The following is a 22288-nucleotide window of genomic DNA, read 5'->3' on the forward strand; positions in this document are numbered from 1 at the left end:
AATGTACACACAGAATATTTGGGGAAATGAAAAAAAGAAAAAGGCTCTCATATTTGGAAAAAAGTGTATGTGCTTAGAACGGTGGGGTCTTGGCCCTTCGAGGTGACACCTAAGATGGCATACGATCACCAAGGTTGTAACTCATGTAAGAAACCTGAGATAAATTCCTGAGAACAGAGATCTGCTCTCACTTCTTTGCATTCCCTTAGTTCCCAGCACAGTGCTAACGGCCCCAAACATTTGCTGAACCGGGTCAGAACTCGGGTCTCGCGCCCTGACCGTCCAGCAGAGGCCGCCCTGGGCCGGGACTCTCGGGACTCGAGCGCCGGGAGAGGAAAGGCCAGGGGTGGCCTTGTCATCGCCGCGGGGCCCGGGTGGGAGGGGTTTGGCGGCGGCTGTCGCGGCGGCGGAGGCGGCCCCGGGCTCCGGCGGCTGGGATGGAGCAGAAGCGCGCCGGGCGCCGGAGGACGAGCAGCTGACGGAGCCGCGCGGCACTCGCCTCGCTTCCCCTGCCGTCGCCCGGGCCGCCCGGCTCCCGCCGCAGCCAGCGGGCCGAAGAGAAGCTGCCCGCGCTCGGGGGCGCTCGGTCAGTCCCGGCAAACTCTCCCGCCGTCCGCTCCGGGCTCGGCACCGAGTACCAAGGTACCATGGTCTGCAAGACCCTCTTCGCTCTCTGCATCTTCACGGCAGGTATTTTTGGGCTCTGTCCCTGGCGGAGGGGTCGGGCGCGGTATGGGACCCGAGGTCAGGGCTGGGTTGGGAGCTGAAGCCGGGGGATCGGGAAGTAAGTCGCCGCGCGCGGTTGGCAGGAGTGGTGCGAGCCTCTCGGGTTGCGCAAAGGTATGTGCGCACTTGGTTTTGGGGTGATGCGCGTATTTGGAGATTCTGTGCCGAGGCGGACCGAGGGGTTGACAGGGTTCTTCCCGCCGCAGCTCGCCCCCGCAGCAAACTCCGGGCTTTGTGAAACAGGTGGCTGCCCAACGCGTTTGAAGCCAGGCTTGACGACACTGGGGTTTCTCGGGTCTCTGAGCACACCATGCCAGAGTTGGGCATCAGACTTCCCGACGCGGTTCCACCCAGAGAGGGATGAGAAAGAGAAGCAGGCGGGGGATAGCATCTGGGAAAGCGTGAAGTCTTTTGGCTGTGCACCTGGCCGGGCTGGTTTGTGTTCCCCGAGTTTTGGTGGGCTCTGTCTCCGCGTCCTTTCCTATTTACGCTTGAGGCTGGTGCGGCACTGACAGCCCCGCTCCCACCCGGCTCGAGCTTCCGATCACCGCTGGGGAGTTACCACTTCTACCTTGTGGCCCCTAGGCTCCCCAGAATCCGTGCCCTCTGGCTGAAACTGTTAACTTGGCAAAAACTAGCATTCTCCTGGTTCCACCCGTGCCCCTCCGGCCGGGTCGGCTTCCCCAGGCGCGTATTTCTCTGGACCACGGACGGCAGCGGCCTCTAAGCAGGGGACTGGGGAGAGAGGAGCCCGAGGATTGAGCTTGGCTTGGTGGGGAGATGCAGAAAGGCGCTTTGAGTCAGAGATTGGGGTACCCAGTTTTCCTAGAAAATGCAGGCGGACAAGGGACAGGCATAGGAGGAAAAAGCCGCCGAGTGCGCGGACGCCGGCGTGTTTAAAGATAAGAATGTCCCAAAGCCACGTCCATACATAAATCATTTGACTCATGCTTGTTGAACGTGTATATGTATTTTTCGTCCTGAATTGCTTGGGTTCCTGTAATCATGGACACAGGTCATCACAATCCCATTAAAAGAAACTAGGGATTTCCTGGCAGCTCAACAAAGGTTAATGCAGTTTGGAGGAAAAGTTTCCCAACTTGAAGCTAGAGAGAGTCTTCCTCTACTTGCCGAGCGCCTCAGAAAGCTGGTGTCTGCACGGTTCTGGTGTCTGCACGGTTCTGAGCGTCCGCAGCCTTGGCCAAGCTGGGAGCGCACGGATCCCTGCAAGCGTGACAGCCGAGGGTCCCGGCATTGCCAAGAAACGTTTATGAAATGACAGGGAAGGTGCCTTCCATTTTCCTCGCTAGAAATCTTTTCATGAGGCTAGGGGCTCAGAAAACTGTCAGTTAGCCAGTAGAGCTGGTAGGTAGATTTGTTGGCTAATTTTATGTAGTGGCTTGTCTTTTTAATTTCTTCCGGTTTTTTGTTTGTTTGTTTGTTTTTTAAACAACTCTAGCAGTTGGCAACGCTGGGATTAGGCAGTGTATTGTGGACACCACCCCCCACCACCCCCCCCCCCCCCCCCGCCGTGGCCCCCGCGCAAGGAACTCACGATTTTGTCTCCCTCCTTGGCCAGTTTTAGAGTTTAGCTCTGCTGTTTTTTGCAGCTGAAATCTTGCCCTTGTTCCTGGACAGAGTGAGGAGGCTGGTAGCTCAGGGACTGACTAAGTAGCCTCATTCTCATCCTAAAGGACCTGTGTTGAGGTCAGCGTCCAGAAGATCACAGCCTCCGACTTCCAGGGCTCCCCTGACCCCTGGAGGACATAGTTATGTTTCTGAGTCCGTCTCCCAAACAGAGCCTGCGGAAGCTTCATCCTTTCCTCTGAGTTTGTGCCTGGGAAGAAGTCTCTTTGGGAATCAGTGTGTTAGATCTACCTACAGTAAGTTATCAGGAAAATCATATCAAAAAATGTATAAATACCTTATGAGCTTCTCTACATCCCCAAGTAGGGTGCTTTCAGAAACTAAAATACAACTTTTCTAGAAAAAGTTGGTAAAGGAGAGAGGGACTAGGGTTCTTAAAATGAAAGTGGCATGCATGTTTCAGTGGATCATTCTGGCTCCCTTGGCAAATCTCTAGCTAGTTTCACCAGGCAGTTGCTTTTTCTTTTCTTTTGTTTCTTTTTTAATCCACCCAACTTTAGTGGCTTCAGGAAGTTTTCTGTAAAACTCTCAATGATACTTTCTTGAGTCAGGAATGGGGCGTAGCAGGGAACTTTGTTTTTTTTAGCTTAATAAATCTACTCATTATAAATACTTAGCATTTCTTCTAACCTATATAATGGACACTTGTAAATATCTGTGCATTGTCAACAATGCAGCAAAAGTAGACCTCTATACTTAGTTGTATTTTAAAAAGAAGGAAGAGAGAGAAATCTTGGGCTGTCTTCAGTTCTTCCAGAGCTGACTGTGGTAGAAAACTAGCTTGGCTATTTTACAAACCATTCCCAAACACCTCCAGGGCCAGTACTCTAGGCATACAGAAACACTACCTCTAAATTACAAGCCAGAACCTCTGAGGTTTGGCATCAGAACCAAGAGGGAAGGGAGAATGACGGGCCACAGGAAGTTTCCATCTTCATCCCTCTGTTTCCCCACTGGATTCAATTCTGTCATTCCCACCACCGTTGTTGCCACCCTCCAGTGCTCTATGGCACAATATGTTTAAAAATTCTCTCACTGAGACATCTGAGATTTACTGGAACTTTCCAAAGGCCTTTTCCAAACATTCAAGTAGTTCAAAGGAGAAACAAACATAGATAAGAAAGACACAAAAACCCTTGACTCCATGTTTTCTGATGTGGGTTCTGCCCTATATGCCCCTGATCTCCCCACCCCACCCCAGGGAGAATGCAGCATTCTGCCCCATTACCCAAGCTTGGTGATCAAGACCAGCAGGGCTAGATTCCAGTCTGCCACCCAGCTCGAGAGCCTATTTGTGTCTTGCGCCTGTAACATCATTCTTCAGGCGACTAACATCTCAAATGTCCTTCCTGGAAGACCCCACCCTCCACATTTATGGCTCTGTTCTCACTATAGATCCCAGTATATGGAAGGGCCTTATCATAAGCATATTAAAGGAGTATCATAAATCTTACCATAAACGTGTTAAAAATAAACCCAAAAAATGCACACATGTTTAAGGCAACAGCACGGTTGCCTATGGTTGGTTGAGGGTGGAGGTGAAGGGTGGCATGCATCGCTTAGCCTGGTTACCTCCTATTCCCTTGAAGTCTGCGTCACAAAGGAACACATCCTTCACTGGGAAACCTACCTGAGAAGGTAGAAGTTTTCTATTACTATGGGATACATTTGTTGACACAGTATTGCAAAGTGGTGAGCACTCAAATTCTGCAGTTAGATTGCCTTGTACAAAGCAAAATTATTACCACTAAATTGTATAATCTAGGGACCTAATCTAACCATTCTTGACTTTTCTTATCTACAAAATTGAGGGACTAAAACCTCATTAGGTTGTTGAAAGTGGTAAATGACTGTTCATACCTATAATGCCTGGGACATAGTAAGCACTCAATAAGTATTAGCAGTTGTTATTGCTATTATTCTGATTCATAAAGGTGACTGTGTTCAGCACCAATTAGGTCATCCTCTCTGAAGTGTATGTGTTTCTGCTTGGCCTGTGTAAATTGAAGATCTCAACCAATATTCCAGCACAGTGCCAGCTGTTCTGGCAAATCCTCATGTGCAAATTAAGAAAAGATTCAGCTGAGCCTACTAAATGCCTAATTTGAAAAGGTTAATAATGTGCCAGCTCAAATTTAGCACAACAGTCCAAAAAACACTCAGTAACAAACACAAGTGTCACCGAAGACTTTATTTCTTCCACAGAGTCTTTTGCAAACTGATGTGTTTCAAGAGCCCAACTCGGCTAAACCTTAAGGTCAAATAAGGCTTCCCTGGTGGCTCAGTGGTAAAGAATTCACCTGCCAATGCAGGAGACATGGGTTTGATTCCTGAGCCTTAAACATCCCACATGTCACACCACGACTATTGAGTCTGTATTCTAAGAACCTGGGAACCGCTCTAAGGTCATGCACAACTACTGAAGCCCACACCATAGAGTCCATGCCACACAAGAGAAGCCACTACAATGAGAAGCTCCAGTGAGAATCACTACACTGCAATGAAGAGTGGACCCCGCTCACCGCACCTAGAGAAAAGCCTGTGCAACAACAAAGACTCAGCATAGCCAAAAATAAATCAATGAACAAAATTTTTTTAAATGTTTAAAATTTTTAAAAAATCGTTAAAAAGATCCACAAATTTTGGATAATTGAGATCAAAAAACTTAGGAAAAGGCATTTTGTGGTGTATGAATGACCCAGCATGGCTCTCTCCAGAATCCAAAATCATCAGTAATGGCCAGATCTCTAATTTAACCTGATCATTTGGGCCTAATTTAGTGGTGCTTATGTTTTCATGCATTGGAGAAGGAAATGGCAACCCACTCCAGTGTTCTTGCCTGGAGAATCCCAGGGACGGGGGAGCTTGGTGGGCTGCCGTCTCTGGGGTCGCACAGAGTCAGACACGACTGAAGTGACTTAGCAGCAACAGCAGCAGCATGTTTTCATAAGAAAAATAGTGGCCAAATGTTTACATTGTTTGAGCAGATTTTCTTAAACAATAATTTTGCAGGGGGCAGAGGTAGGGGGTACAGCATTCACTGGAAACAATGAAGAGGGATGTTAAACATATTTTCAAAAGGGATTGGCTGTTTTTTAACACCCAAATGAAAGGAATCTTGCTATAGTATTTATAATAGCTTTCTCCCTTTTTGAAATATGTTATTGAAATTGTATATGTTAGTTTAGGAAACAAATAGAGTCATCCTTCAGTATCCACAGCCTGCCCTCACCATAAAAAATCCTCAGATGCTCAAGTTTCTTATATAAAATGTCATAGTATTTGCATATAATCTACATACATCCTTCTGTATACTTTAAATCATCTGTGGTGTTGGAGAAGACTCTTGAGAATCCCTTGGACTGTAAGGAGATCAAATCAGTCAATCCTAAATGAAATCAACCTGAATATTCATTGGAAAGACAAGCTGAAGCGCCAGTACTTTGGCCACCTGATGTGAAGAGCTGACTCATTGGAAAAGACCCTGATGCTGGGAAAGATTGAGGGCAGGAAGACAAGGGGTTGACAGAGGATGAGATGGTTGGATGGCATCATCGACTCAATGGACATGAGTTTGAGCAAACTCCGGGAGATGGTGAAGAACAGGGAAGTCTGGCATGCTGCAGTCCATGGAGTCACAAAAAGTCAGACACAACTTAGCAATTGAACAACAACAATAGCAAGGTTGTTTAAAATACCCAATGGAATGGAAATGCTATGTCAATTGTTTCAGACATGCAGCAAGTTCAAGTTTTGATTTTGGAACTTTCTGGAATTTTTTTCACAATATTTTCAGTCTGAGGTTAGTTGACTCCATAAATGCAGACCCCATGGATATGGAAATCTGACTGTATTTGCTTTGCTACCAAGATATTAAATAAAACAGTTGCCTAGAAAAAACTGATGCTTCATTTAGGATATAGCAGTAGTCATGAAAAGAGGTAGGCCATTGCTTTTTACTTGGAGTGTTAGTTGCTCAGTCGTGTCTGACTCTTTGAGACCCCATGAACTGTAGCCCACCAAGCTTCTCTGTCCATGGGATTCTCTCAGGCAGGAATATTGGAGTGGGTTGCCATTTCCTTTTCCAGGGGATCTTCCCAGCCCACGGATTGAACCTGGGTCTCCTGTATTGCAGGCAGATTCTTTACCATCTGAGCCACCAGGGAAGCACTAACCTATTAACCACTTTTACTTGGAATGCAAGGTTAATAGGTTATCATCCAGTTAATGTACAAGTAGGGTGAATCCCATAGACAGAGGAGCCTGACAGGCTACAGTGCTTAGGGTTGCACAGAGTCGGACATGACCGAAGGGACTTAGCACACACAAAGGGTTACTATAAAATAAGATTCATTTGTGTACGTAGTTCATGGCATTACACTTCGTAGTCGCAGCTTAAATTATTTCAGTGATGGGGATTGATGTGACATCAGATTTTCTGATGTGTGGATCTTTAAGTAGTCTTCATGATCTTTCACAGCAGCTTAGCTCATTTCTTTTACCTGTTCTAGTATTGTTGAGACTTTTACCATTTATAAGGTAATAGAAACCATTAAAGCAAAATAAATGATTATATAATTGTTTCCATCTGTGTTTTTCATTGGTGCAAGATAGTATAATATTGATTGAAAATAAACTATTTTAATTTTCCTTGGGTAAGTATTGCCAGGTTTAGCATTGAAAAATACAGGTTGTCCAGTCCAATTTGAATTTAAGTAAATACGAATTCTGAGTCTATCCCATTTAGTGCTTGGGACACACTTAAGCTAACTAATTCTTCCTTGTTTATCTTGAATTCCGATGTAATGAGGCACCCTGTATTTTGCCTAGCGGCGCTACCTTTGGCCTTCCATATGTGGTTTATCAGAGCAATGCGTTTAACATAGGATTGGCTTTATTTTGAACTGTGCCTCACCCAGCTTTAGCTGCCCTACACCATTTCATTCATTTGTCACAATCTGTTCATGGGAAGAAGACACCAAGATTTCAAAGCAGCTCTGTCTCTGGAAACCACTTCCAAGGTTAGGATTCAGAAGGAGCTCTCCAATGGAATGTTTTGAATTGGATTGCATATCCACTCACTGTGCACTGTGGTGGGTTTCTGAACAAGTGGTGGGATTTCTTTAGCCTCCCTGAGGCTACATTACTTTACCCTCCTTGTGACCTTTCCTTCAACAACGGAAAAAAAAGTATATTGTTTAAAATGGTAGCAGTGTTCTTGCATAGGAACTGGAACTAGTAGCTTTGCAGAATCCAGCTGGCAGCTGATTAAAAAAGAAAGTTATAGAACAGCTTTGGATTTCAAAGTTCTCTTCTGTGCCAGGATTTTAACACATCTCACAAATATTACATAAGGTTTGCATAATTCCTACAGGAAAGGTCTATACGTATCACTTGAAAGCTGTGGCTCTATGAAGCCTAAAGCAGCACATTAGACAGAATTTCAAGGCAGATTGGGGAAAAAAAAATCCTTGAAGCAACTAGGCTGTGCCAGAAATTTGTACCTTTATACCTAAGGCCAAATATCTGAATAGGTGATTGTTAAGTGGAAAAAATTTGTGGAAAGTTACCAGGTGTGATATTTAGAAAATATGTCTATTCAATACAAAATAAGATGGATGATAGAATACAACTTTGATAATATCTTACACTTGCAGTCCAAATTCTGACACTTGATTTTCTTTTCTATCAAGGAGGAAATAAGGACAGAGATTTTAGGGCAGGTGTTGCACATAAAAAGAATTAAGAGAGAGGGGATTTTGTTTATTTGATTTTTCTTTCTTTTTTTTTTTTTTTGGTTATGGTTATGAACTTAAAGCTACCATTCAGGCTTCCTGCTGATTAGAACACATTAAAATATACATTACCTTTAAAATTAGGATATTCTTGCTAGGTTTGTGTCGTACAGAAGCATAATCTCATTACTGAGAGGGTTTATTCACCACTTTGGTATCCAGGATGAGTTGTTACTGGCACTGTCTGCCCCTTATAAAACCTTTTCATTTTCCATTGGAAAAGCTTTTGTGATCCTACAGATAGACAGCAGACAGATACCATTATACTGGCACTGAACAGTTATTTCACCATTAAAGCCTCTATATTGCATGATTCTTGCTTTGTAATTTGGACTATAATTTGGAGTCTTTAGAAAGAACAATAAAAATTATTGTGAGGATGAAAAGATGCCCTCTTTATTCACCATGCAAAAAGCTGCATGTGTTCTGTTGTTTGTTGCTCAGTGGCTCAGTCATATCCGACTGTTTGCAACCCCATGGGCTGTGGCATGCCAGGCTTCCCTGTCCTTCACTATCTCCCTGAGTTTGCTCAAACTTCTGTCCACTGTGTCAGTGATACTATCAATCATCTCATCCTGCCCTCGATTTTTTAGGGAAATGTTTAAGATCCCAGTCATTCTCTTGAACTAAAGTAATGTGTCACATTAGGAGAGGACTCAGTCCATCTCGGAATTACAACATGAAGGTCTCTCGAAGTCCATCAGAAGGTGCTAAGGAATCTGGTGGTCTGAACACCTCTTTCTTGGTTTGGGAAAAGTAGGTTATTGGTGGATCACATACTGCTGGTCATGGAAATTCTCTCTTTTGTTGGATCAGCTGCATGAGAGGTAACATCAAGATGAATATGGCCATCACCCAACTGATGGGAACTCAACATGTTTTATCTTAAAAATTGCAGTGTTGTCAGAGATGGCAATCCAGAGGAGAAATCTCTAGAACTGAACTTCCTGAAGAACTGCTCAGACAGTTCTAAATAGGAGAAAGAATTACAAATTTTTGAGGATAAATAATCATTTAAATTTTGTTGTTGTTTAGACATTAAGTCATGTCTGACTCTTTTGTGAACCCATAAACTGTAGCCCACTGGGATCCTCTGTCCATGGGATTTCCCAGGCAAAAATATGGAATGGGTTACCATTTCCTTCTCCAGGGGATCTGCCCAACCCAGGGATCATACCCACATCTCCTGCATTGGCAAATAGATTTTTTATCACTGAGCCACCAGGGAAGCAATATGGTTTATCTTTCAGGAGATGTAGGTGGGAAAGGAAGTGTGATACCAGATTATTGTATATGTGGAAAGTGGATAAGAAATGGACAGAGGGCAGGGGCCATGGCTGTTTCAGAATTTCTATGGAGAATACGTGGAAAAGCCTGGGGGTGGTCCGCTGCATGACATGGTGAGAATGTCAGATGGCTGAGAATGTCAGATGGCTGAGTGAGGCTGAGAAGTGAGCACTGAAATTATTGGGGCTACTAAAGTCCAAACCATCTCCTTGATGATGCTGCTGGGAATGGAAAATTAATCCAGTTTCACTTTTAGGCAAGGGGGATAAACAATTTTCCCTCAAAATTTATATGCATATCAAGTGTCTTTTAGTCCACCTTTCTAGTTTTGTGAAAGGTTGCAAATTGAGCCTTTCAGAGGAATCATTGTGATGGCCCTTAAATGCTCTGAGATTTCGAGAGAAATTCAGCTGCATGGTTTGGTTCCATGAAGGAGGACTGAGTGGAGCTGAGTGACTGGGGCCTGCCCACTTCCAGGCAGTCCTCCTGGACTGCACTTCCCAAAGAGTCCTATTTTGAGCAGATTTTTCTTTCAGTGCTTATATGAAAAGAAACACGGCCCTGGTATTTACCTGGTAAGGATAGGATTTGTGTTACTTCCTCTGAGAGGCAGCATGATATGGTGAAAGGGGCTTTGGAGGAAGACAGGCTGGTGGGATGCCAGCTCCAGGGTCTTGATTTCCTCCTGGTAGAGTCATGATAATATGTTTATTATCATAAACATTGAGTGCCATGTAGGTAAACATCCAGCGAAGGTTTATTAAACAGGTACACCAACAGATAGAAGATTTCTTTTATTTCATTTGTTTATCTGCCTCTCACTCCTAGAATGTAAGGTGCATGAGAATTTTAGCTGTTTTGTCTCTGCTGTCCTCCCAAGCTTGGAGAACAGAGCAAGACATGGAATGAGTACCTAGCAAATATTTGTTAAATTAATTTTTAATAGAGAACCTACACGTCTGTCTAAGGCTCTGGAGATAGGGCAATGAACAGAGTAGATGGAAGACTACCCTCAGAGAACTTACATTCTTTGAGGATGATGAATTTTGACTTGGTCAATAGTTGAGTGTCTCACAGTCATCTCAAATCCATCACGTCAAAATCTTGAAATCTAAATGTAGCCATAAGGGTTAATTTTGAATCCATACTGGATCTGGCTCTGTGAATTTAATTCTTACTTTGCCATTTTTGTTATTATAGGCATACATAATGGCCTGCCTCGGGAGTGCTACCCACCCGCCTCTGCTTGACCCTTGGGCTAGGGTGCCTTTGTTTGGCTCATAGGGAGGTAGCCTGATCCTGTCCACCTGTTAAGGGCTATAAGGAAGTGAAACTAACATATGCCCCTGCTGAGGCTTGTCATTCTAAAAGATATTTTCATGAATTAAATGGTCTTTTTACTTTGTTTCCTCGCCTCCCCTCATCTCTCATCCATAGAAGAACCTGGCATCCAGGCCCCAACAAGATGGTTACTTTGAGGCCCTGATCTGCCATCTTCTCCGTGAACCAGCTTTCCAAATAAAGTTGTCTTCCTTGCCTCAACACCTCATCTCAGATTTACTGGCCTATCCTGTGGTGAGCTGAGCAAGCTTGGACTCCGTTACATGAACTCTTGGACTTTTCTCCTTACACAGGCCCCAGTGGAGGCCTTCCTCACCTCAGTTAGTGGCAACCCCACCTTTTGAATTGCTCATGTTGAAAATCTTGAGTCATCTTTTTTTTTCTCCTTTTAAACTTTTTATTTTGTATTGGAGTATAGCCGATTAACAATGTTGTGATGGTTTCGGGTGAACAGCTAAGGGACTCAGCCATACATATACATATATCCATTCTCCCCCAAACTCCCCTCCCATCCAGGCTGCCACATAAAATTGAGCAGAGGTCCATGTCCTATATAGTAGGTCCTTGTTAATTATCCATTTTAAATCTGGCAATGTGTACATGTCCATCCCAAACGATCCCTTCCCCCATCCATCTCCCTCAGCAATCATAAGTTCATCTTCTAAGTCTGTGAGTTTCTTTCTATTTTGTAAGTAAGTTCATTTGTATCATTTCTTTTTAGATTCCACCTATAAGGGATGTCACAAGTATTTCTCCTTCTCTTTCTGACTTACTTCATTCAGTATGACAATCTCTATGTCCATCCCTGTTGCTGCAAATAGCATTATTTCATCATTTTTAATGGCTGAGTAATACTCCACTGTATATATGTACTACATCTTCTTATAATGAGTCATCTTTGAGGCTCTTTTTCTCTACACCCCTCATCCAATGCTTCAAGGGCTTCTGTTCGCCCTACATTTAATGTTCATACAGAAGTCACTCTTTCTGTCACCTTCGTTAGTGTCTGTGGTGTGATTCCCCCATACTCTTTCTCTCGGAATTCTGCAGGGGCCTCCTCTCAGGCCTTGCAACTTTAACCCTTTACCCCCTAAGGTCTGGTTTCTGCAGAGCAGCAGTCAATCCAGAGGAAATGTATCAAATGATACCATTGCTCTGTTCACAGCTCTGCCACAGCTTCCTGTTGCAACAGAGTAAAATTCCAGCCCACGTCCTTAGAGCTGCCATCCACATCTTCCTGAGTTGCTCCCTGTTCATCCTTGGACTCAGATTTCTGCCTCTCCTCTGGTCCCCTGGCACCAGTCACACTGGTTTCCTTATCACATACCATGGCTGGTTCCTGTCTCTGGAATATCCATGTGGATATTCTTCAGATATCCACATGGTTAATTTCTTTACCTCCCTAAAACCTTTGCTCAAATGTCACCTTCTCCATGAGACGTGACCCTGTTCAACAATTTTTTAATTGGAGTATAATTGATTTACAATGTTGTGATAGTTTATGCTGTACAATGAAATGAATCAGCTATATGTATACATATATTCCCTCCCTCTTGGACATCCCTCCATCCCAAACCCTCTAGGTCATCACAGAACAACGAGCTGAGTAGTCTGTTCCACCTGCCGACATCATATTCCCTATGCCTCTGCTTTTTCCTTAACGTCTCTCTCCTTTCATCTCTAGTCCCTTACCACCCTGGGATTTTTGTCTTTTACTGTGGTATCCCCAGTAGTATCCCCAGTGCTGTGGTATCCCCAGTGCTGTGTGGCACTAAGGAGATACTCAGAATATATTTGTAGAACTGAATGATTCAAATATATTTTTGAGGGCAGACAAAATGAAGACTTAAATTTTACCTTCTATCCCCTCAAAAGGAGACATGGGCAGACTGACTTACTATCAAGTGCTTGTGTCTATTGTTTCCAAATAGCTTAAAAAAAAAATGAGTCAGTCTATTCATTTTCATTGAGGGTTAGAGAAGCTGAACTTGAAAATCAGCTTTTTTAAAGCTATGCATATACAAAACACTTTTTTTGTAAAGGCAAAACTTTTTTTTTTTTTTGCCATGGATATCACTTGAAGATAGTTGAAACTTCTTAGTCTCTGGCCAATTAAGGAAATGTCACCTTTGAGCTAAGCTAGAGAAGATAAAGATACTTCCATTATTTGAACATCTTTGAAAATTTTCTGAATAGCTAAAAAGAGCCTGATGATGAAAGTGATTTGAGCCTAAGGGAAGCATGACTGGCAATTTCCCAGTGGTGTCCAAGAAACTTAAGTCAATTCAAATGTTGAATGCTGAAGGTGTAATTAGTCACAAATAAGCTGAAGTGTAACAGAATGGGAGTTTTCCTGGCCTTACCGACTGCATTCTCACTTCATCCGTGATTCTGAACTATGAATTGTGTTTGAAACATAAGCAATAGGTAGAAGTGATGTGAAATCCTGACTAAAATCAGACTGGTATTTCATGAGCACTTGTTCTTCACCCTGCAAGACTGACACCCCTTGACGTGGCTAGCGTCACCCAGACTGGCACGTCCCCCAGCTTCATCCACCGACAAAGACTCATAGTACTTTCTGGCTGAAATAAAAACATCTACTCATTTAGCAGCTGCCAAAAAGAGCATGATCTTGAAAAAGAACAAGATACGGATCTTGAAGCCTAAGGGATAATAGAAAAATTTAAGATTATATCCTGGATAACTAGTGGGATCTTGGTGTATAGCACAGGGAGCTCTGCTCAGTGTTCTGTCGTGACCTAGAGAGGTGAGATGGTGGGGGAAGGAGGTGAAAAGGAGGTCCAAGAGGGAGGGGAGATATATATATTTAATATATACAGTTATATAATTAGTTATATAACTGATTCACTTCATTGTACAGCAGAAATTAACACAATGTTGTAAAACAACTATACTCCAATAAAAACAGTGGTTGGTTAGTCATTCAGTCGTGTCCGACTCTTGCAATGCCATGGACTGTAGCCTGCTGGGCTCCTCTGTCCATGGGATTCTCCAGGCAAGACTACTGGAGTGGGTTGACACTTCCTTCTCCAGGGGATCTTCCTGACCCAGGAATCGAACCCCAGGTCTCCTGCATTACAGGAGGATTCTTTAGTGACTGAGCTATGAGGGAAGCCCATACTCTGATAAAAAATAATATAAAATAAAAAACTTCAGGGTAAAATATAATAATAAGCATAAAAATATATGTTTAAAAAAAAAAGATTGTATCAAGTTGAAGGGTGCCTTATAAACAAACCAAAGAAGGGAAAAGGTGATCCTTTATATGAAAAACATGCTCCTTGCTTGTTCAGTGAGGTCTCTGGTCCATTCCTTAGGTGGGAAGATGCTCCACCATCTTGAGTGCAGCATGGACTGTGAACAGAGGAAGGACAAGGAGGGGAGCCCAGGCTTTGTGCTGCAGAACCCACTGGGTATTGTGTCTGGGGTTGTGGGTATGACCCAGGAGGACAGGGGACCATGATGCCCCACCTTTCCTCCATGGGAGGTACCATATTCCCTGACTGAAATAAAAAATAAGGCCTAAGTTTTCACTGGAAGGAAAAGGAACAGGCATATGACACCCAGAAATCTCAAAGCCAAAAGTGGCTGCTGAAACACTGAAAATTACTGCGTCACTGAGAATAGGGTTTCAGGTTGGAATATTATCAGAACGAAGGGAGATGTGGTTTTCGAGATTCAGGAATTTACAATCAAGTTTTTGTTTTAAAAAACACAATATCAGTAAGTTACAGTTGTCTCTTGTTCTATAACAGTTTTTCAAAACTGCACTCAAGCACTAATTTGTTTTTTATTTTTTATTATGGAAACTGTAAACATACACGGAAATTGACAAGAATGTATTTAACCTCTGTCCAGACCTGATTCAGCCTTATTTGTTTGTTTTGGTTAAGAGCTGTAAAAAATATTAATAAATTTGGAGCAATGAAGATGTGTCACTATGAAGTATTAGTCAGATCACAATAAAGAATTCCATGTTTATTCAACTGGGCAATATTCAGCAATTGTTTAAAACAGTGAAGTGACTCATTTATGTCCTGACAGGTAGAAATGGTGACAATATATTGAATTACTATTAGCAACTTTATATTTTACAATATATTGAAAGAGTAGGCTAAGGAATAAAATGAATTTTGTGATAAAATATTTAAAATGTCATGTGTATGCCTGTGGAGGAAAGAGTTTAGAAGGATACAGTGGTTATTTCTGACAAATGAATTTTGAGTCAGTTGCACTTTTTATTTTTTATACACTCTTGTTTTGCCTGAAATTTATTTTAATGGGTTGTTTTGTCTTCACAATTTGAAAAGTAAAGATATTATCAATATTTTATTCTCTCCTTATCAGTATTTAATGTGACTATAATACCTACTAGATGGCTACTTCTATCCTCAAAATTTTGATTCAAATATCACTCCAATGGAGTCCTCAAAAATAACATCTTAGAAAAGCAATAACTTCAAAAAAGGTTTACAAGATATCACTGACTTAATGGGCAGGGGAGGTTCTGGGAAGGAATTGACTTAAAGTAATGGCTATATTTTCTAAAGCCAGAGTGCTGCATAAATCATTGATCAGGACAACCATCTTGGAAAGTATTTTAAAAGGCTCTGAGCTAACTGTTTATGTTTAAGGTACTTTCTTAGTTTTTAATATCTTCAGCATTGGTCACTTATGGAAGCAATTTTAAATTAAAACATCACTCTAAGTTTTTCTAAAATGAAATTTGTCAACTTTGATGTCAAATAAGAAAAAACAGCCCTCAGAAGAATATGTGATCTATTTTTCTTTTGGCAACATTAAACTTATTATATCATCTTTTCAATGAAATAATAAAATGTGGTTTAGGTAAATGCTGGGGGATCCATTATTAATACTCCATGGGGTTACCCCAGACCAACACAAGTGTTAGTTGGGAGAGGGGACTGGGAGGAGACTGGGCTTTGGTGTGATCTGGGCCAACCCCATGTGAATTCCCCCTCTTCCCAACAGGTCTAGATTTTTCACATGTTTAACTATGTTCATTTCATCCACAACTTCATCTAATCCTTTCAGTCACCCCAAGAGACAGGAAGTCTGTTCTCATTTTGCAATTCAGTTTCCTGAGTCTTAGAAGTTGAGTAATGAGATGCAGATCCCTCAGTCTGTAAGTGACAGAATTAGACTTTGAACCCACCACTGCTGTCTTTTACCCTCCTTGGCCCCTCCTGCCTTGAACTTGATAAATCCTCTTGTGTAAATTTAGTCTCTAGCATCTCTCCCAACTCTGATCCTCTTCACCATCCCCACAGCAACAGCCTTGGCTGAAAATCTTATCATCTCACCCTAGACTATTACAATAACTCCTCAGTAATCACTGGTCACCCTTTCTCTTCTCACAATCTCTTGCCTCTCCTATGGAACTCTTTCAGCCCAGGCCCAACTGGCTATTCCCCTCTGAAAAAGGAGAAGCAGGCCCAGATATGCCTCACCCATCCAGGTGCCAGACTATCATTCCTACATCCCATTTCCAATACAAGGAACAAAGACTCCTGGAGAAATGGCTAATTCCAGGTCTGGGTTCAGTTCAGTCGCTCAGTCATGTCCGACTCTTTACAACACCATGGACTGCAGCACAGCAAGTCTCCCTGTCCATCACCAACTCCTGGAGCTTGCTCAAACTCATGTCCATCGAGTCAGTGATGCCATCCAACCATGTCATCCTATGTCATTTCCCTTCTCCTCCTGACTTCAATCTTTCCCAGCATCAGGGTCTTTTCTAATGAGTCAGTTCTCATCAGGTGGCCAAAGTATTAGAGTTTCAGCTTCAGCATCAGTCCTTCCAGTGAATATTCAGGATTGATTTCCTTTAGGATGGACTGGTTGGATCTCCTTGCAGCCCAAAGGACTCGCAAGAGTCTTCTCCAACACCACAGTTCAAAAGCATCAATTCTTTGGCACTCAGCTTTCTTTATGGTCCTATTCTCACATCCATACATGACTACTGGAAAAACCATAGCTTTGACTAGACAGATCTTGACTAGATAGGGGTTAGGAAATATATAAAATGAGCCTGGATGATCTTGTTATACCGATAGCAAAGATGCTATCAAAGACTACCAGCCTCCTGTCAGAAGGACTCAAAACCACTTAATGAGGCTCTACTGGCCAGAGATAGAACAGTCTGAGCATCAGTAAGGATAATCGATTACCTTCTTTAAGCTTGTGAGTTCATTGTTGTTATGGTTTAGTTGCTAAACTGCGTCCAACTCTTTGTGATCCCATAGACTGTAGCCATCTGGGCTTCTCTGTTCATGGAATTCTTCAGGCAAGAATACTGGAGTGGGTTGCCATTTCCTTCTCCAGGGGATCTCGTGCATTAGCAGGCAGATTCTTTACCCACAAGAGAAGTTCTATGAGTTCATAATGGTACCTAAAACAAAACAATGACTGCAGAAGACTTCACTGGTCTCCACTGGAAGATGCTAATAAACAAACACATTGTTTTGAAAAATAATAGATTAAATAATTTTCTTGATTGATCACTCGGTCTTACTCATTTAAATTAGGTGTACACTGGGTGACCAAACATTAGATGATACAATAGCTGTCTTCTTACAAGTATTCCAGCTAATAACTTGAGACGGCATGATAGAAATAGAAGATCACCATATTGCCACACCCTAGTGTATAGATGAGAACAGAGCTTGAGTAAGTGCCCTGAGGAGAGCTACCCTGTGATAGTGGAATCTGGGCCACCACCCAGATAAGGAGTTGCACAGTTCAAGTCATTGTGAATGCATTGAACACCAAAAGGCCCCCAGGGAAGCACAGAAAGGAGAGGGGATCCAGTTAGCCTGCTTCATTTCATTACGTATCAGCACAGGAATTCTGGAAAGGAATTAGAACTGACTTCCAGGCAGGCTTGCTATCTTTGTGCAAGCACCCTGCACATCTTTATGAAGGAAAATTTCATTCTGGCTGAGTGAATGCAGTGAAGTTTGTCTTTAAATAATCCACAAGGTAGAGGAATTTAAACAGAAGTGTGCTGTCCTGGATAGAAAGGAAAACCTTTTCCTGCCTCTCTGTTACCCTTCGGAGGTTGCTAGTTAAGTGAATGTCTGTCCCCAAACCTCATTCCCCCTCAGTTCAGTTCAGTTCAGATGCTCAGTCGTGTCTGACTCTGTGACCCAATGGACTGCAGCATGCCAGGCTTCCTTGTCCATCATCAACCCCCAGAGCTTACTCAAACTCATGTCCATTGAGTCGGTCATGGCATCCAACCATCTCATCCTCTGTTGTCCCTTCTCCTCCCATCTTCAATCTTTCCCAGCACAGGGTCTTTTCAAATGAGTCAGTTCTTCACATCAGGTGGCCAAAGTATTGGAGTTTCAGCTTCAGCATCAGTCCTTCCAATGAATATTCAGGACTGGTTTCCCTTAGGATGGACTGCTTGGATCTCCTTGCAGTCCAAGGGACTCTCAAGAGTCTTCTCCAACACCACAGTTCAAAAGCATCAATTCTTCGGTGCCCGGCTTTCTTTATGGTCCAACTCTCACATCCATACATGACTACTGGGAAAACCATAGCTTTGACTAGACAGACCTTAGTTAACAAAGTCTCTGCTTTTTACTTTGCTGTCGAGGTTGGTCATAGCTTTTCTTCCAAGGAGCAAGCGTATTTTAATTTCATGGCTGCAATCACCATCTGCAGTGATTTTGGAGCCCAAAAAAATAAAGTCTGACACTGTTTCCCCATCTATTTGCCATGAAGTGATGGGACCGGATGCCATGATCTTAGTTTTCTGAATGTTGAGCTTTAAGCCAATATTTTCACTCCCCCCTTTCACTTTCAACAAGAGGCTCTTTAGTTCTTCTCCTCTTTCTGCCATAAGGGTGGTATCATCTGCATATCTGAGGTTATCAATCTTTCTCCCAGCAATCTTGATTCCAGCCTGTGCTTCATCCAGCCCAGGTGGCCCCATGTAGTGCCACCCAAGATGGATGGGTCATGGTGGGGAGGTCTGACAGAATGTGGTCCACTGGAGAAGGCAATGGCAAAGCACTTCAGTATTCTTGCCTTGAGAACCCCATGAACAGTATGAAAAGGCAAAAACATAGGACACTGAAAGAGGAACTTCCCAGGTCAGTAGATTCCCAATATGCTACTGGGAGTCAGTGGAGAAATAACTCCAGAAAGAATGAAGAGACAGAGCCAAAGCAAAAACAGCACCCAGCTGTGGATGTGACTGGTGATAGAAGCAAGATCCGATGCTGTAAAGAGCAATATTGCATAGGCACCTGGAATGTTAGCTCCATGAATCAAGGCATTGGAAGTGGTCAAACTGGAGATGGCAAGAGTGAATGTCAACATTTTAGGAATCAATGAACTAAAATGGACTGGAATGGGTGAATTTAATTCAGATGACCACTATATCTACTACTGTGGGCAAGAATCCCTTAGAAGAAATGGAGTAGCCATCATGGTCAACAGAAGAGTCTGAAATGCAGTACTTGGATGCAATCTCAAAAACGACAGAATGATCTCTGTTCGTTTCCAAGGCAAACCATTCAATATCACGGTAATCCAAGTCCATGCCCCAACCAGTAACACTGAAGAAGCTGAAGTTGAATGGTTCTATGAAGACCTACAAGACCTTTTAGAACTAACACCCAAAAAAGATGTCCTTTTCATTACAGGGGACTGGAATGCAAAAGTAGGAAGTCAAGAAACAGGCAAATGTGGCCTGGGAGTACAGAATGAAGCGGGGCAAAGGCTAATAGAGTTTTGCCAAGAAAATGCACTGGTCATAACAAACACCCTCTTCCAACAACACAAGAGAAGTCTCTACACATGGACATCACCAGATGTCCAACACCAAAATCAGATTGATTATATTCTTTGCAGCCAAAGATGGAGAAGCTCTATACAGTCAGCAAAAACAAGACAGGGAGCTGACTGTGGCTCAGATCATGAACTCCTTATTGCCAAATCCAGACTTAAGTTGAAGAAAGTAGGGAAAACCTGTAGACCATTCAGGCATGACCTAAATCAAATCCCTTATGATTATACATTGGAAGTGAGAAATAGATTTAATGGACTAGATCTGATAGACAGAGTGCCTGATGAACTATGGATGGAGGTTCGTGACATTGTACAAGAGACAGGTATCAAGATCATGCCCAAGAAAAAGAAATACCAAACAGCAAAATGGCTGAGGAGGCCTTACAAATAGCTGTGAAAAGAGGAGAAGTGAAAAGCAAAGGAGAAAAGGAAAGATACACCCATTTGAACGCAGAGTTCCAAAGAATAGCAAGGAGAGATAAGAAAGCCTTCCTCAGTGATCAGTGCAAAGAAACAGAGGAAAACAACAGAATGGGAAAGACTAGAGATCTTTTCAAGAAAATTGGAAATACCAAGGGAACAATTCATGCAAAGATGGGCACAATAAAGGACAGAAATGATATGGACCTAACAGAAGCAGAAGATATTAGGAAGAGGTGGCAAGAATACACAGAAGAACTGTACAAAAAAGATCTTCATGACCCAGATAACCACAGTGGTGTGATCACTCACCTAGAGCCAGACATCCTGGAATGTGAAGTCAAGTGGGCCTTAGAAAGCATCATTATGAACAAAGCTAGTGGAGGTGATGGAATTCCAGTTGAGCTATTCCAAATCCTGAAAGATGATGCTGTGAAAGTGCTGCACTCAATATGCCAGCAAATTTGGAAAACTCAGCAGTGACCACAGGACTGGAAAAGGTCAGTTTTCATTCCAATCCCAAAGAAAGGCAATGCCAAAGAATGTTCAAACTACCACACAGTTTTCCTCATCTCACATGCTAGCAAAGTAATGCTCAAAATTCTCCAAGTCAGGCTTCAGTAATACATGAACCATGAACTTCCAGATGTTCAAGCTGGTTTTGGAAAAGACAGAGGAACCAGAGACCAAATTGCCAACATCCACTGGATCATCAAAAAAGCAAGAGAGTTCCAGGAAAACATCTATTTCTGCTTTATTGACTATGGCAAAGCCTTTGACTGTGTGGATCAAAATAAACTGTGGAAAATTCTGAAAGAGATGGGAATACCAGACCACTTGACCTGACTCTTGAGAAATCTGTTTGCAGGTCAGGAAGCAACAGTTAGAACTGGACATGGAACAACAGACTGGTTCCAAATAGGAAAAGAGTACGTCAAGGCTGTATATTGTCATTCTCCCTAATCTACTGCAAATGCCTTGCTTCCTTGAACTTTGCCAGCTTACCACATGCACATGCATGCTTCGTCACTCAGTCACGTCCAACTGTTCGTGACCTCCTAGACTGTATTCCACCAGGCTCTTTTGTCCATGGAATTTTCCAGGCAGGAATACTGGAGTGGGTTGCCATTTCCTTTTCCAGGGGATCTTCCCAACCCAGGGATCAACCAGTGTCTCCTGCATTGGCAGGCAGATTCTTTTACCATTGAGCTACTTGGGAAGCCTGCCAGCCTACCACTCTTGGGACAAATATAGATTAGCTATTGTCTTAGGGTTGCCATAACAAATTACCGCAAACTTGAATGGCTTAAAACAACAGAAATTGCTTTTCTCACTGTTTTGGAAACTAGAAGTTTGCCATCAAGGTTTCAGCAGGTCATGCTTCCTTCAAGCCTCGAGAGGAGGATCCTTACTTGCTTTTGCCAGTTTCTTGTAACCCCTTGAAACAGCTTTCTGCCCATTTCAGGTTTTCATTGGCTTCTGAAAGTATTAACTCTGATCTGTGACCTTCTTCCCTCTAAGTGAATCTGAGTTCAGAGTCCCTTCTCTTAAAGACATTAGTCATCCAGTCTTGATCGGATTAGGGCCCACCCTAATTCAGTATGCCCCATCTTAACTCAATTACATTTGCCAAGGCCAGATTTCCAACTAACGTCACATTCATAGGTACTAGATAACCCCTAGTTAGGGATTCAACATATCTTTTTGCAGGGACACAATTTAATCCATTCCAACTAAAGTATTTTCACATCTAAGCCATGTTCATAAAAGACCCTCCTCCACTGATAAAAGAAGCAGCTAAAACTTTATCAATTATTAATACAAGTCTGATTTCCCCAACGGCTTAGCGGGTAGAGGAATCCACCTGCAATTCAGGAGACACAGGAGATACAGTTTCAATACCTGGGTCAGGAAGATCCCCTGGAGGAAGGCATGGCAACCCACTCCAGTATTCTTCTTGCGTGGAGAGTCCAAGGGATAGAGAAGCCTGGTGGGCTACAGTTCAAAGAGTTGCAAACAGTCGGACACAACTGAGCGACTAAGCACACACACTTTTATTCAAGATAGCAACTGCTATCACCTTGTATTTTTTAGTTAATTGTTTACCTACTTATTTATTTATTACCCTAGATGGTAGAAGGTAGGTTGAGACTGTTTGAATCAGCCATTTCTCAACCAGATTGCTCTGTGCATTTGAAGGGGGATATACTATGGAGACAGCCTCC

The 22288-nt window shown here is 42.8% G+C and overlaps 1 protein-coding gene across 1 annotated transcript in view; it reads left to right on the forward strand.

The window, feature by feature from the left end:
* Window positions 1–403: 403 nt before the first annotated feature.
* PARM1 (prostate androgen-regulated mucin-like protein 1) overlaps window positions 404–22288 on the forward strand; it is a 129292-nt gene continuing 107407 nt past the window's right edge. The window contains exon 1 of the mRNA XM_019962927.2: window positions 404–690. Coding sequence (XP_019818486.1) covers window positions 648–690 — 43 coding nt within the window. The 5' untranslated portion in view covers window positions 404–647. The remainder of the gene's footprint in view (window positions 691–22288) is intronic.

This window comes from Bos indicus, chromosome 6, assembly GCF_029378745.1.
Source record: "Bos indicus isolate NIAB-ARS_2022 breed Sahiwal x Tharparkar chromosome 6, NIAB-ARS_B.indTharparkar_mat_pri_1.0, whole genome shotgun sequence".
NCBI lineage: Eukaryota > Metazoa > Chordata > Mammalia > Artiodactyla > Bovidae > Bos > Bos indicus.